This window comes from Salmo trutta, chromosome 3 (genome assembly GCF_901001165.1).
Source record: "Salmo trutta chromosome 3, fSalTru1.1, whole genome shotgun sequence".
Lineage (NCBI taxonomy): Eukaryota > Metazoa > Chordata > Actinopteri > Salmoniformes > Salmonidae > Salmo > Salmo trutta.
The window spans coordinates 56,248,834-56,261,902 of record NC_042959.1 but is presented as its reverse complement, the minus strand read 5'-3'; the positions used below and the strand labels follow the sequence as shown (position 1 = coordinate 56,261,902).

The window sequence follows — 13,069 nt, the reverse complement described above, 5'->3', positions numbered from 1 at the left end:
GCTAGGTCAATACAGAAATTACAGTACTGTGTAATGGATATTGATTTTTTAAAAAACGTTACACTGTTCCAAAATACAACTATTGTATTGGTTGGTTTTCTCAAAATTAAAAGGCTGCATATAAACCAGATTATTCAGTAGTAAAATACACTGCCAGACTGGTTGTCTGATCACTCTCCAGGTGATAAAGAACTAGGAAACATGTTCAATTATTTCAGATTACTTTTAATCAGTAAACCAGGTACAGATAAACAAGTAGCTGATATAAAAGTGAACATAAAAACAAGAGCAGCCACTTCAATTATTCAAACACAAGTTTTACAAGAGAATAGAGGACTAATTCAAAGCTCTCACCACATGGCAGTGAAATCAGGGCCTATATTTAGATCTCAATGTAAGGCTCTGACAAAGAGCAACCACTCCATTTATCTTTTTAAGCATTTAAAGTAGTAGCCAGCTGTATATGCTCTTATGTTTTTTTTTAGGGGCTAGGCAGTCATACTACTGAACAAACAAATGTGTGTACAATTCAGGACACACCTAGTCAGATTTCACAGTCAGCAAAACATTAGGTATGCTATAATATCAAACCAGGAGTTATATAATGCTCATATTACCTTTTTTTAAATCAGGTAATTTTGACCACATCACGGTATACAGAAAGACATTTGTGAAGTATGTCATTGTTTATATAAAAAATATAGATATATTCAAATATCTAAAATAGAAAACATTATATGATGTTAATTTCAAAGCATGGCAGGATTAGCATATCCTTTTTTAAATCTGAATGAATAACATTCATCTACAAATTAAAACTAAAACAATCAAGTTTCCAGTGTAAGGCAAATCAGCATTCTCCCTGCACCTTAAGAAAACTTGTTTGAATTAATGACACGCTTGAGTATCTTTTGGGCTCATGCTGTAAACATTTGAATGCTTATCAGTCCAAATTGCATTCTCACAGCGCAAGAGGAAATTTGTTTTTGTCTTAAATCCCAGAAGGGTTGTCAGTTTGATAGAATCAGACCCAAAGGATTGATCTACAGAATATTTACATTTTGATGAACAGCATCCCAGTGACCACTGCGAACCCAGTGAGAATCATGGCCACCTTGGGGATGCGGTTCTGCGGGGAGCTTAGCTCATGGGGCAGGATCTCCATGAAGGTGATATACATAAAGGTGCCAGACGCCAGGCCTTCTAAGGTGGACCTGGCCAGCTGGTGCTGGGGGGATGACTTGGTCTCGGTGAGGGCAATGCCCAGCCCAATGCCCATTGGGGACATGAGGGCAAAGAGCAGGAGGCAACCTACCACGGCTGCCCGCCGCAGCTTGCCCTGGGCCAGCTTTAGGGCAAGACTGAAAGAGATGATGCTCTTGTGGAGGAGTAGAGCAACACAGATCTCCAGCACCTCTTGACTGTCCTCCTGTAACCCCACAGCCAGGCCCTCAAACACTGAGTGCAGAGATAAGGAAAACACGAGAATGAAGGCCCGGATGGCCGAGGTAGAGTTAAAGTCCACATGGAAGTGGGCATCCTCTCCCCCTAATTCCTCCCTACCATGGGAGTGTCTCCGGCCATCTCTGTCATGTGATTGGACGCTGGAGTCCACCAATAGTGCGCGTCTTTCTTCAGAGTGGCCCGCCGATCGGTCTTTGAGGGCCAAGACTATTTGCTCCAGCACCAGGACCAAGAAGAAGCCCATGGCTATGATAAACTCAGGTAGAGGGAACTGAAGCTGGAAGTGGTAGATAGACAAGAGGATAACACACACTTTATAACTTACCTGGAAGAACTAACTACCACAAAGATAGCCTAATCAGTCAGATTAAGCCAACAAGTGTAACATAAAAAAATCTATAAAAAAAAAAGATGTCTGCGAACAGAAATTGAGTCTACACAAAGTCATCTGTATTTTTCTCAGCATTCAAATTTGACAAAGTTTAAAAATGTAATTCTGACATTAAGTAATACAGGGCAGGCCGAGATAACGCTGTACTTCCTAAATACTAATCAGATGTGAAATGACTAACCGAAGGGCAGAAACCAAAAAAAAGACACCGCTAATGGGGACTTCCCCAAATTCTTACTGTGATGCCCAGGTTACTAAATGCTTCATTGATCCCAGATAGGTAGTCAGGCACCAGGTCCAGAAGGCAAGTAGCAAAGAACACTCCTCCAGCGAAGCAGCTCACCAAGCCCACTACCTTGTGACGAGTTTCTGTGGAATACATTTTACATTCTGTGGAATACATTTTACATTTACATTTTACAAAGACAAAACTCAGCCACAAATGTATCAGCCAGTCATGCAAGTTTATTGAAAGGCTCTACAACAAGTAAGGTCAATGTTTTAACCTGTTGGTCTTCATCTGGTCTCCATGGAAAAAATATACAGATTTGACAGACTACATCTTGACAACATCCGAGAACAGATTACACAAGTGAGTAGGTATGTCTTCCTTTTACTAATTTACCTGCACTTTATTATTCAGCCCTGTGCAAAGTTATCGGATGTGCATGGAAGTTGAACCCACTTACATTCTACTGTCTTTACATGGATTTGGGTGTTCTTTCTGTTTCATGTAGGGTTTGTGAAAGGAAGGAACACATAGGAGTCAACAAGTAAGTTTACACCCAGGACTTCTTTTCGGATAAATCCGTCTGAATTCAATCACTTTTGGACAGCATCCCTTTTGATTTAAACAAAACGTTCCTACATGTTTTCCAATGGAAGAAGTGCTCAGAAAGTTACTTTTTGGACCTCAATCCCAAAACATTCAGGAGATAAGTGCTCAAAACTGACCCATTTTGCATACTCCACCATACCATAAGACATCAATGTCTTTGTCACTGGGAGAAAAAAAAACAGTTGAGTTTGATGCCATTTAAAAGCTTACAAACAGGGTTATCAAACTACTTAATAATTTATTGAAAAATGTTTAATATTTTTTTGTACCTTAACATCAATTATCTAAAAAATAATCTTCATGTTCACATACATATATAAAATATATTTTGATTTGTTTAACACTTTTTTGGTTACTACATGATTCCATATGTGTTATTTCATAGTTTTGATGTCTTCATTATTATTCTACAATGTAGAACATTTTAAAATTAAAGAAAAACCCTGGAATGAGTAGGCGTGTCCAAACTTTTGACTGGTACTGTATGTTGTAGCTTAGACCCTATTTTTACATCTGAGGTTTGCTCTTGAATACAGGGTGGGTGTCATTTCAATCATAGAAATATATTTCATAGAATGGACCTATCCCTTCAGACCTCTGCAATTTAGCTGGTACACCATTGACATTTTAATTTAAATGACATTTTAACTTTATTTACTAACAAAGATTTCCGCTGGTCCACCCATTGTCAAATATCAATTTAAATGGTCTTTTCTATTCTATGATCTATATTTCAATAGGTTTCCTATGGAGTATTGACAGTATAATATAAAACTACTGATATTCCCATCCAAGTCAACATTGTGTGTAATTGACATTTAAGAAGAAAAAAAAAGAGTTTAAAAAGCATGTTCATAAGCTTTTAAATATGTAAATCTCAACTGTTTATCTTTTCCAGTGATGACGAGATGGATGTCTCATGGTATGGTGTGTATGCAAAATAGGTCAACTAAGTACTTTATCTCTTGACTATTTTGGCATTCAGGTCCAAAAAGTAACTTTCTGAGCACTTCTACAATGGGGGAAAAAAATGTAAGGAAGGGTCTAATCAATTCAAAAGGGGTACTGTCAAAAAATGGATTTAATGCAAATGGATTTACCTTTAAATCACATTCTCAAAATTCATTCTGATCTAAAGTACCACTTACCTGGGTCTACATTGCACCTCCCTGCCCCCCTGACTAAGCACAAAGGGGCGAAGCCACAGACCAGTGTGATGGAGAAAAGAACAACCAGTGCTCCCAGCTTTACCTCCAGGCCAGGGACATCAGCTGGGTTCATCTGCACTTCAGATGGCCACCCGGAGAGGGCAACAGAAGATCCTTTTCTGAGAGCCATCTCTGCACTCCCTGCTTCTCTTTTATGCCTGAGTGAAACAGCAAAGGGTAGCTCTCAGACGCCCTCCATTGGCTTACAGTCGAATGGGGAGGGGGAGACCACCTGCATCAGAGAAGTTTGAGGAACATTTGCCTACATTCAAATCAAGTCAATACAAATAAACGCAGTTTGACATTTATTGCATACATTTTCATAGTGCCCATGGTTTAGGGTGAGAGACTTCTGTGACAATGTCACATTGTAGCATCTGCTCTGGGATCTTGGCAAACTAACATGAATTCCCAGATATAGTATGTGAAAGGATGGAAACGTACAGTTTGTGTAGGAAAGGGGGGGCATAGTGACTGATCTAACATCAGATAGATAACATTAAATGGCTTTACCGGGACTGTTATAATATCCTGTACAGCTGTTTAGAAAGTTAAAAGCTATAGCTAGTCCATAAAAAGTTTTCAACAATTTGACTAAACGTATAGCTTTCTGCCTATGGCATCTCTCACATTACAAATCGCAAGCAATAAATAATGTACTACCTTCTGTCGTATTCTCTCATAAAAGGACAGCCTTGGTGAGCAGCTTGTATTGGCACAGACTTAATAACAAGTGGAAAAAAGGCTGCAAAATTACATTACTGCTATGCCAAAAAACTGCACTCTGTACGGGAAGTGATGATTCAACTGATCAGAATGAGGCTGGGACGACCTCGAGGGAGGGGCATATCCCGGATTCATCAACGCTCAGTGAAATCTGATCTCAAGTCAGATCTGCGTTTTAGCTGTCGATAGTTAATCTCAAGATTGGGGGTCCGCAAAACAGAATTTATCAGTTGTTTCGGAGCAACTTCGAACTCTCGCGGTCTATTCATTCGTGGACTTTTGATACAAGAAATTCTAAACAGTGTATCACTTATTAAATCGCACACAATTGCAACAGATGAAGGATTGAGAGGACATCATGTGCCATCTCTAGACTTTGTATCAGTCCAGTAAATGTGCGAAATATGACAATGGCATGCGTTCCAGTACCACACCTCTGTTGCATCCCTAACCTAGTAGGCTACATACCAGCTAAGCATTTACCGTCAGGCAATGTAATTTGGACGTCGTTTTTTCTGGTCCTGTCTGGACCAGTGGTATTTATATTTTTTTTTGCTGCGGTCCGGACTGGCCTTGATTTCAACGTCAACAGACGGCTATGATCGGTTTAAATTTGGTCTGGTCCAGGCTGGCGTTGATTTGGCCACATATAGATTCCTATGATTGGTCCGATAGGGTGTTTGCCTTTCACGCCAAGAACCGAGTTTGTTGTTTGCTACACTGGTGTCAGAAATGGGATGACAGCCATGACCATGAAACATGACGAGTAGCCTAAGAAAAATGCTGGAATCTCCTACTATCCCAAAATTCCACTGATCCTACTTTTAGATTTGTGGGAAGTACTGTAGTGAACGAGTATAGCCCAACACTTCCCAACAAAGCATTGATGTCTTTTTTTTTTTCAATAGGGCTCTGTATTGTACCCTGCTTTACTCTACTGAATAAAACTTGACTGTCCTGTACCGGGCCATACCGTACTGTGCTCTACTGTCGTACTCTAATGTGATGTTTAAACTTGTTAAACATACTGGCTGAGCGTACCACCCTCGGTAGAGCGTTGCGGTCAGCGACGATGGAGTAGCCATACCAGGCTGTGATGCAGGGTCGAGTGTGTCAGGGACGGAGGAGGTGATGTGGTCTTTGACTAGCCTCTCAAAGCGTGAGTGCTACGGGTTGGGATGATAGGGGACATCTTGAAGCAGGAGGGGATAACAGCCTAAACTAAAGAGCGATGGAAAATGTCTGAAAACACATCAGCTCCGAGGTTGCGGCTCGGAATGCCTTCTGGGCCGGCATCCTTGCGAGGGTTAACACGTTTGAATGACTTGCATATGTCCTCTGTGGAGACCTAAGCACGGAGACCTGCTTGGGGCTCTCCTCGGCAGATCAGAGTCGTTAACGCTCGAAGTGTGAGAAAAAGGTGTTTACAGTGCCTTGCAAAAGTATTCATCCCCTTGGCGGTTTTCCTATTTTGTTGCATTACAACCTGTGATTTAAATTTGGATTTCATGCAATGGACATACACAAACTAGTCCAAATTGGTGAAATGAAATGAAAAAATAACTTGTTTCAAAAAAATAAAAACGGAAAAGTTGTGCGTGCATATGTATTCACCCCCTTTGCTATGAAGCCCCTAAATAAGATCTGGTGCAACCAATTACCTTCAGAAGTCACATAATTAGTTAGATTGCACACAGGTGGACTTTATTTAAGTGTTACATGATCTGTCACATGATCTCAGTAGATATACACCTGTTCTGAAAGGCCCCAGAGTCTGTAACACCACTAAGCAAGGGCCACCATGAAGATCAAGGAGCTCTCCAAACAGGTCAGGAACAAAGTTGTGGAGAAGTACAGATCAGGGTTGGGTTATAAAAAATATCAGAAACTTTGAACATCCCACAGAGCACCATTAAATCCATCATTAAATAATGGAAAGAATACAGCACCAAAACAAACCTGCCAAGAGAGGGCCGCCCACCAAAACTCACAGACCAGGCAAGGAGGGCGTTAATCAGAGGCAAAAAAATACCCAAAATAACCCTGAAGGAGCTGCAAAGCTCCACAGCGGAGATTGGATCCGCTATGTATCTGTCCATAGGACCACTTTAAGCCGTACACTTCACAGAGCTGGGCTTTACAGAAGAGTGGCAAGAAAAAAGCCATTGCTTGGGGAAAAAAATAAGCAAACACCTTTGGTGAGACTCCCCAACCACATGGAAAGGAGCCAGCAGGTAGCCTAGTGGTTAGAGCATTGGACTAGTAACCGGAAGGTTGCAAGATCAAATCCCGGAGCTGACGAGGTAAAAATCTGTTGTTCTGCTCCTGTACAAGGCAGTTAACCCACTGTTCCTAGGCCATCATTGAAAATAAGAGTTTGTTGTTAACTGACTTGCCTAGTTGAATAAAGGTAAATGAAATGGTAGATGAGACTAAAATTGAGCTTTTTGGCCATCAAGGAAAACGCTATGTCTGGCGCAAACCCAACACCTCTCATCATTCCGAGAACAGCATCCCCACCGTGAAGCATGGTGGTGGCAGCATGTGGGGATGTTTTTCATCAGCAGGGACTGGGAAACTGGTCAGAATTGAAGGAATGATGGATGGTGCTAAATACAGGGAAATTCTTGAGGGAAACCTGTTTCAGTCTTCCAGAGATTTGAGACTGGGACGGAGGTTCACCTTCCAGCAGGACAATGACCCTAAGCATACTGCTAAAGCAACACTCGAGTGGTTTAAGGGGAAACATTTAAATGTCTTGGAATGGCCTAGTCAAAGCCCAGACCTCAATCCAATTGAGAATCTGTGGTATGATTTAAAGATTGCTGTACACCAGTGGCACCCACCCAACTTGCAGGAGCTGGAGCAGTTTTGCCTTGAAGAATGGGCAAAAATCCCAGTGGCTAGATGTGCCAAGCTTATAGAGACATACCCTAAGAGACTTGCAGCTGTAATTGCTGCAAAAGGTGGCTCTACAAATGATTGACTTTGGGGGGATGAATAGTTATGCACGCTCAAGTTGACTGTTTTTTTGTCTTATTTCTTGTTTGTTTCACATTAAAAACATATTTTGCATCTTAAAAGTGGTAGGCATGTTGTGTAAATCAAATGATGCAAACCTCCAAAAAAATGTTTTTAATTCCAGGTTGTAAGGCAACAAAATAGGAAAAATGCCAAGGGGGTGAATACTTTCGCAAGCCACTGTAGCTCATCCGGTAGAGCGGCGTTGGTGTCTGTGACGTGATTGGCTTTCTTTTTGTAATCCATGGATGTTAGAAGCCCCTGCCAGATACGTCTCGTGTCAGACCCGCTGAATTGCCCCTCCACTTTGTCCCTATACTTGTGTCTTGTCATCTTAATCGATCTGTATTGATCATATTTATACTCTTTAACCATACAATTGTGCCCGGTCACCTTGCTGTGTTTAAGCAGCATCTCTCTCTTTCAGTTTCCTCACAAGGATGCCATCAACCCACGTTTTTTTTATTTGGTCATTCAGCAGACACTCATATCTAGATTGACTGACAGTCAGGGCATTCAACTAAGGTAGATAAAGAACACATCACAGTCATAGCATGAACAAAAACCCCATCTGTAACCGTTACTAAGAATGTTATTGTAGTTGAAGTGATCTGTTGGTTTATTCTGTAGGTTGGACTACTTTGAACATCATCGCTGCAAGTTTTAAAGCTTTTGAAAAATCTAACATTAAGTGCGTGACAGATGGGAGCAATAATAAATATTCTGTTGCAGTCTTCAGTTGCAGTCTTTCCTATATTATTGTGATAGAATGCTTACTTCATTGAGAATGTATGTGCAGTTGAAATTTGTCCATAGAATCAATGACAGAAAAATACATATTTTTCACGTCTGTACATTTTTGACATCAATTACAGACATATTTTTGATGTCCGTATAAGAGGTCTTCTAACCTTTCATTCAGCACCCGAAATGCACGTGATGTCAACGTATGGAAAAGTATTTTCAAAGTAATTTTGCTCACTGGGTAATGTATGTTATTACTTCCTGTATAGAATAAAAATATCTTGATTGCATAGTATATTGTTTAGAATTTAGGCCCATCTGTGTTTTTCAAAAGATCACCAACACAATTTTTTTTTTTAATGTATTTATTGAGGCAGAAATTGCTGATGCCACAACCCAGTTCTTATGAGGTGAGATCATGTGAGATCATAAAGAGACAAACCTTGCCTTGTAAAAAAAAGAGAAAAACAGAGTTCCATGAGTCATATATAACTGTCCTATTTTGCCATAGTATACAGGAGATCATATCCAATTTATATTTGCCATAATACGAATAAACCATGAAATACAGTATAAAGGACATGAATATCTTGAACACATTGTCTGACATTTTGGCTAAAGGCCTGGTTTGGAATTTAGCATGTAGATACGGCTTTTGAATTTACGGTGTTATTATATGTACATGAATGCTCAACGACACAATCCGACATACCGGATCCAAGATGGTGTAGCAGTAGGACGTTTGTCTTTGTCTTATCCCGTATCTTATCCTGTGTAAATAGCCAGTCTTTTTCATATATATCTTCATCTCACTTTCTATCTACGAACTAAATATACTTTCCTGCAACCCGCCTCACTCAATGTGGTACGGATCTGCTATTTTTATTCTTTATAACTGGAACTTCCATCAGGAGCTAGCCAGCTATCTAGCTACTAGTCCTTGTTTGCCACGGCTAGCGGTCTTCACCTTTTTCCCGGTCACCAGCCAGCCGTAGCTCGGACAACACCTGCCAGTCTGCACAGCGCGATATCAACCCAGAACATATCGGACTGCTTCTCTCTACCACAACACCGGATTCCTGCCGCTCTGGATCATTACACCGGATCATCGCAGCTAGCTAGCTGCAAACGAGTGGCTACTGTTAGCTAACGCCTCTAGCACCATCTAGCCTTGAGCTAGCCTTGAGCTAGGCCCATATAGCAGCTAATTCTAGGGCTACAATACCTCCTTTGCCAATTGGCTTAGACCCTTTATTGTCGACACGGAGCCCCGCCAATCCATCACGACTGGACTGCCGACGTGATCGCCCGATGTGGTCTCAACAGGGTATTCTGTTACGATGTTGCCGAAGAACCATCTAGCTTTTCTGAACGCTGTGTCCCCCGCTCGCCTAGCGTAGTAAATGACTACAGAACGGCACCCTGGCTCACCTATTGCTTCTCTTTTGCCCCTATGATCACTCGGCTACACAGCTGATGCCCCCTGGACTGTTTCAGTAACACGGTACCTAATTTTGTTTACCTGTCGGCCCCAGCCTAAAACTCAGGTCCTGTATGTATCTAACTGACCTGCTCTGCCCATTAATCGCCATTTACCCGTTGTTGTCTTAGCTCTCTTGATCAACACCTGTGTTGCTTTATGACTCTCTCTAATGCCAATATGCCTTGTCTACTGCTGTTTTGGCTAGTTCTTATTGTTTTATTTCACTGTAGAGCCCTCAGTCCCAATCAAAATGCCTTAGATAGCTCTTTTGTCCAACCCCACACACATACGGAGACCTCACCTGGCTTAACTGGTGCCTCCAGAGACGAAACCTCTCTCATCGCCACTCAACGCCTAGGTTTACCTCCACTGTACTCAGACCCTACCATACCATTGTCTGCACATTATGCCCTGAATCTATTCTACCACGCCCAGAAATCTGCTCCTTTTATTCTCTGTCCCCAACGCACTAGACAACTAGTTCTTGTAGCCTTTAGCGTACCCTCATCCTACTCCTCTGTTCCTCTGGTGATGTAGTGGTTAACCCAGGCCCTGTAGCCCCCAGTTCCACTCCTATTCCCCAGGCGCTTTCATTTGTTGACTTCTGTAACTGTAAAAGCCTTGGTTTCATGCATGTTAACATCAGAAGCCTCCTCCCGAAGTTTGTTTTATTCACTGCTTTAGCACACTCCACCAACCCTGATGTCCTTGCCGTGTCTGAATCCTGGCTTAGGAAGGCCAACAAAAATTCAAACATTTCCATCCCCAACTACAACATTTTCCACCAAGATAGAACTGCCAAAGGGGGTGGAGATGCAATCTACTGCAGAGTTATGTCATGCTATCCAGGTCTGTGCCCAAACAGTTCGAGCTTCTACTTTTATAAATCCACCTTTCCAGAAATAAGTCTCTCACTGTTGCCGCTTGTTATAGACCCCCCTCAGCCCCCAACTGTGCCCTGGACACCATTTGTGAATTGTCTTCAGAGTTCATACTGTTAGGTGACCTAAACTGGCATATGCTTAACACCCCGGCCATCCTACAATCTAAAATAGAGGCCCTCAATCTCACACAAATTATCAAGGAACCTACCAGGCACAACCCTAAATCCGTAAACACGGGCACCCTCATAGATATCATCCTGACCAACCTGCCCTCTAAATACACCTCTGCTGTCTTAAAACAGGATCTCAGCGATCACTGCCGCATTGCCTGAGTCCGTAATGGGTCCGCGGTCAGACAACCACCTCTCATCACTGTCAAACGCTCCCTAAAACACTTCAGGGAGCAGGCCTTTCTAATCGACCTGGCCCAGGTATCCTGGAAGGATATTGACTTCATTCCATCAGTAGAGGATTCCTGGTTATTCTTTAAAAGTGCTTTCCTCACCATCTTAAATAAGCATGCTCCATTTAAAAAATGTAGAACTAAGAACAGATATAGCCCTTGGTTCACTCCAGACTTGACTGCCCTTGACCAGCACAAAAACACCCTGTGGCGTAATGCATTAGCACCGAATAGCCCCCGCGATTTGCAACTTTTCAGGGAAGTTAGGAACCAATATACACAGGCAGATAAGAAAGCAAAGGCTAGCTTTTACTTGTCCTCTTGCTCAGTTGTGCACTGGGGCCTCCCACTCCTTTTTTATTCTGGTTAGAGCCAGTTTGCACTGTTCTGTGAAGCGAGTAGTACAAAGCGTTGTACGAGATCTTCAGTTTCTTGGCAATTTCTCACATGGAATAGCCTTAATTTCTCAGAAAAAGAATAGACTGACGAGTTTCAGAAGAAAGTTCTTTGTCTCTGGCCATTTTGAGACTTTAATCGAACCCACAAATGCTGATGCTCCAGATACTCAACTAGTCTAAAGAAGGCCAGTTTTATTGCTTCTTTAATCAGAACAACAGTTTTGAGGTGTGCAAACATAATTGCAAAAGGGTTTTCTAATGATCAGTTAGCCATTTAAAATGATAAACTTGGATTAGCTAACACAATGTGCCATTGGAACACAGGAGTGATGGTTGCTGATAATGGGCCTCTGTACGCCTATGTAGATATTCCATAAAAAATCTGCTGTTTCCTGCTACAATAGTCATTTGCAACATTAACAATGTCTACACTGTATTTCTGATCAATTTGATGTTATTTTAATAGACAAAAAATTTGCTTTTCTTTGAAAAACAAGGACATTTCTAAGTGACCCTAAACTTTTGAATGGTAGTGTATAATTGTAAATAACACAACTAGAGAATGTTATATGTCAAATGACTGGACCTCAGAACTGTGGCCATCAAGGACTGCAGTTGTGCACGTCCCTGCTCAATACAAACCACACTGGCATGCAAGCTATGTAGGCCTACCTCTTTGGCCAACAGGCGATATCTAGACAGTTTTTCAGGTGTTGGGTCGTGTCCTCGGCACAGTCTTCGGGCAAGTGACCTGTGGAAAGTGACTGCAGGCATACACTGTCACATGTCTCTGGATGGCACCAGTAATCCCCTGGCCACTCACACTAGGAGCCACCCACAGCCCTTGCACCACAATGGTCTCCCCACCATCCACCAGCAGGACAGACTCTAACGCCACCTACAGGGTAAAGGGAATGATACAATTTCACAAAGTTGCATTCAAGATCGCAACATTTGGCTGCCTTTTCCATTCTTGACTCAACTACAAAGAATGGTGAGACAAAAAGATCAGTGTCTATTTGAAATAGATAAGTGCAAAGAGAGCTGTGAAAACATACAAAGATTGACTCACCACCCTGCTATCCATTTTTGCAAGGAACACCAACAGACCAGGCTCTTCCAACCATCATTGACGTGCCAGCCATGTAGTCCAAACCATCAAAACTGCTTTGAGATATCCATGACCTGTTCAAAGTCAGAACTCCAGATGGTGTGACACACTTTTAGATTTTGCCATGATCCCTTGATTTTGCTCTGACTTTCCTACTGCAAAAACGTCTCATTAGAGAATGTTGGCAAAAGTATAGGTCTTTTGAGTTCAATACGATACTGTGACTGTTCTTTTCCAGTATGTCCAGTACAATCTCTAATTCACTGCTACATTTTGCCCACAAAGTATTCACACATAAATTGCCCTGCCGAATCAAAGGCGTAAAGTAGGAGGGACTTCGGGGTTATTTGACGTTTATGAACTGTACAACGTTGGTGTAAATGTACTGATTTATAAAA

General features: G+C 41.7%; 1 protein-coding gene across 4 annotated transcripts; it reads right to left on the bottom strand.

Moving 5' to 3' along the window:
- Nucleotides 1-204: 204 nt before the first annotated feature.
- Nucleotides 205-12,985, bottom strand: LOC115179849 (zinc transporter ZIP1). 4 transcript variants are annotated; one of them, XM_029741721.1, is made up of 5 exons: nucleotides 12,633-12,985; nucleotides 12,233-12,458; nucleotides 3,842-4,133; nucleotides 2,094-2,224; nucleotides 205-1,741 (listed from the first exon to the last, which is right to left on the bottom strand). In XM_029741721.1, exons 3-5 carry the CDS (start codon nucleotides 4,029-4,031, stop codon nucleotides 1,055-1,057), a joined length of 1,008 nt encoding a protein of 335 aa, XP_029597581.1. In that variant the 5' UTR covers nucleotides 4,032-4,133; nucleotides 12,233-12,458; nucleotides 12,633-12,985; the 3' UTR covers nucleotides 205-1,054. The 4 variants fall into 4 exon arrangements, with proteins under 4 accessions (XP_029597581.1, XP_029597590.1, XP_029597564.1 ...); XM_029741730.1 differs by having other exon boundaries at nucleotides 3,842-4,059; XM_029741704.1 differs by lacking the exons at nucleotides 12,233-12,458; nucleotides 12,633-12,985 and adding an exon at nucleotides 4,565-5,076 and having other exon boundaries at nucleotides 3,842-4,059.
- Between the last annotated feature and the right edge of the window lie 84 nt (nucleotides 12,986-13,069).

Excerpts from the sequence above, each read along its gene's own strand:
- LOC115179849 (XM_029741704.1), bottom strand. The coding sequence starts at position 4,584 with ATGAGAGAATACGACAGAAG. Across the intron at positions 2,225-3,841 it reads GAGGTGCAATGTAGACCCAG|AAACTCGTCACAAGGTAGTG; the intron begins GTAAGTGGTACT and ends TGTATTCCACAG. Across the intron at positions 1,742-2,093 it reads TTAGTAACCTGGGCATCACA|CTTCAGTTCCCTCTACCTGA; the intron begins GTAAGAATTTGG and ends TACCACTTCCAG.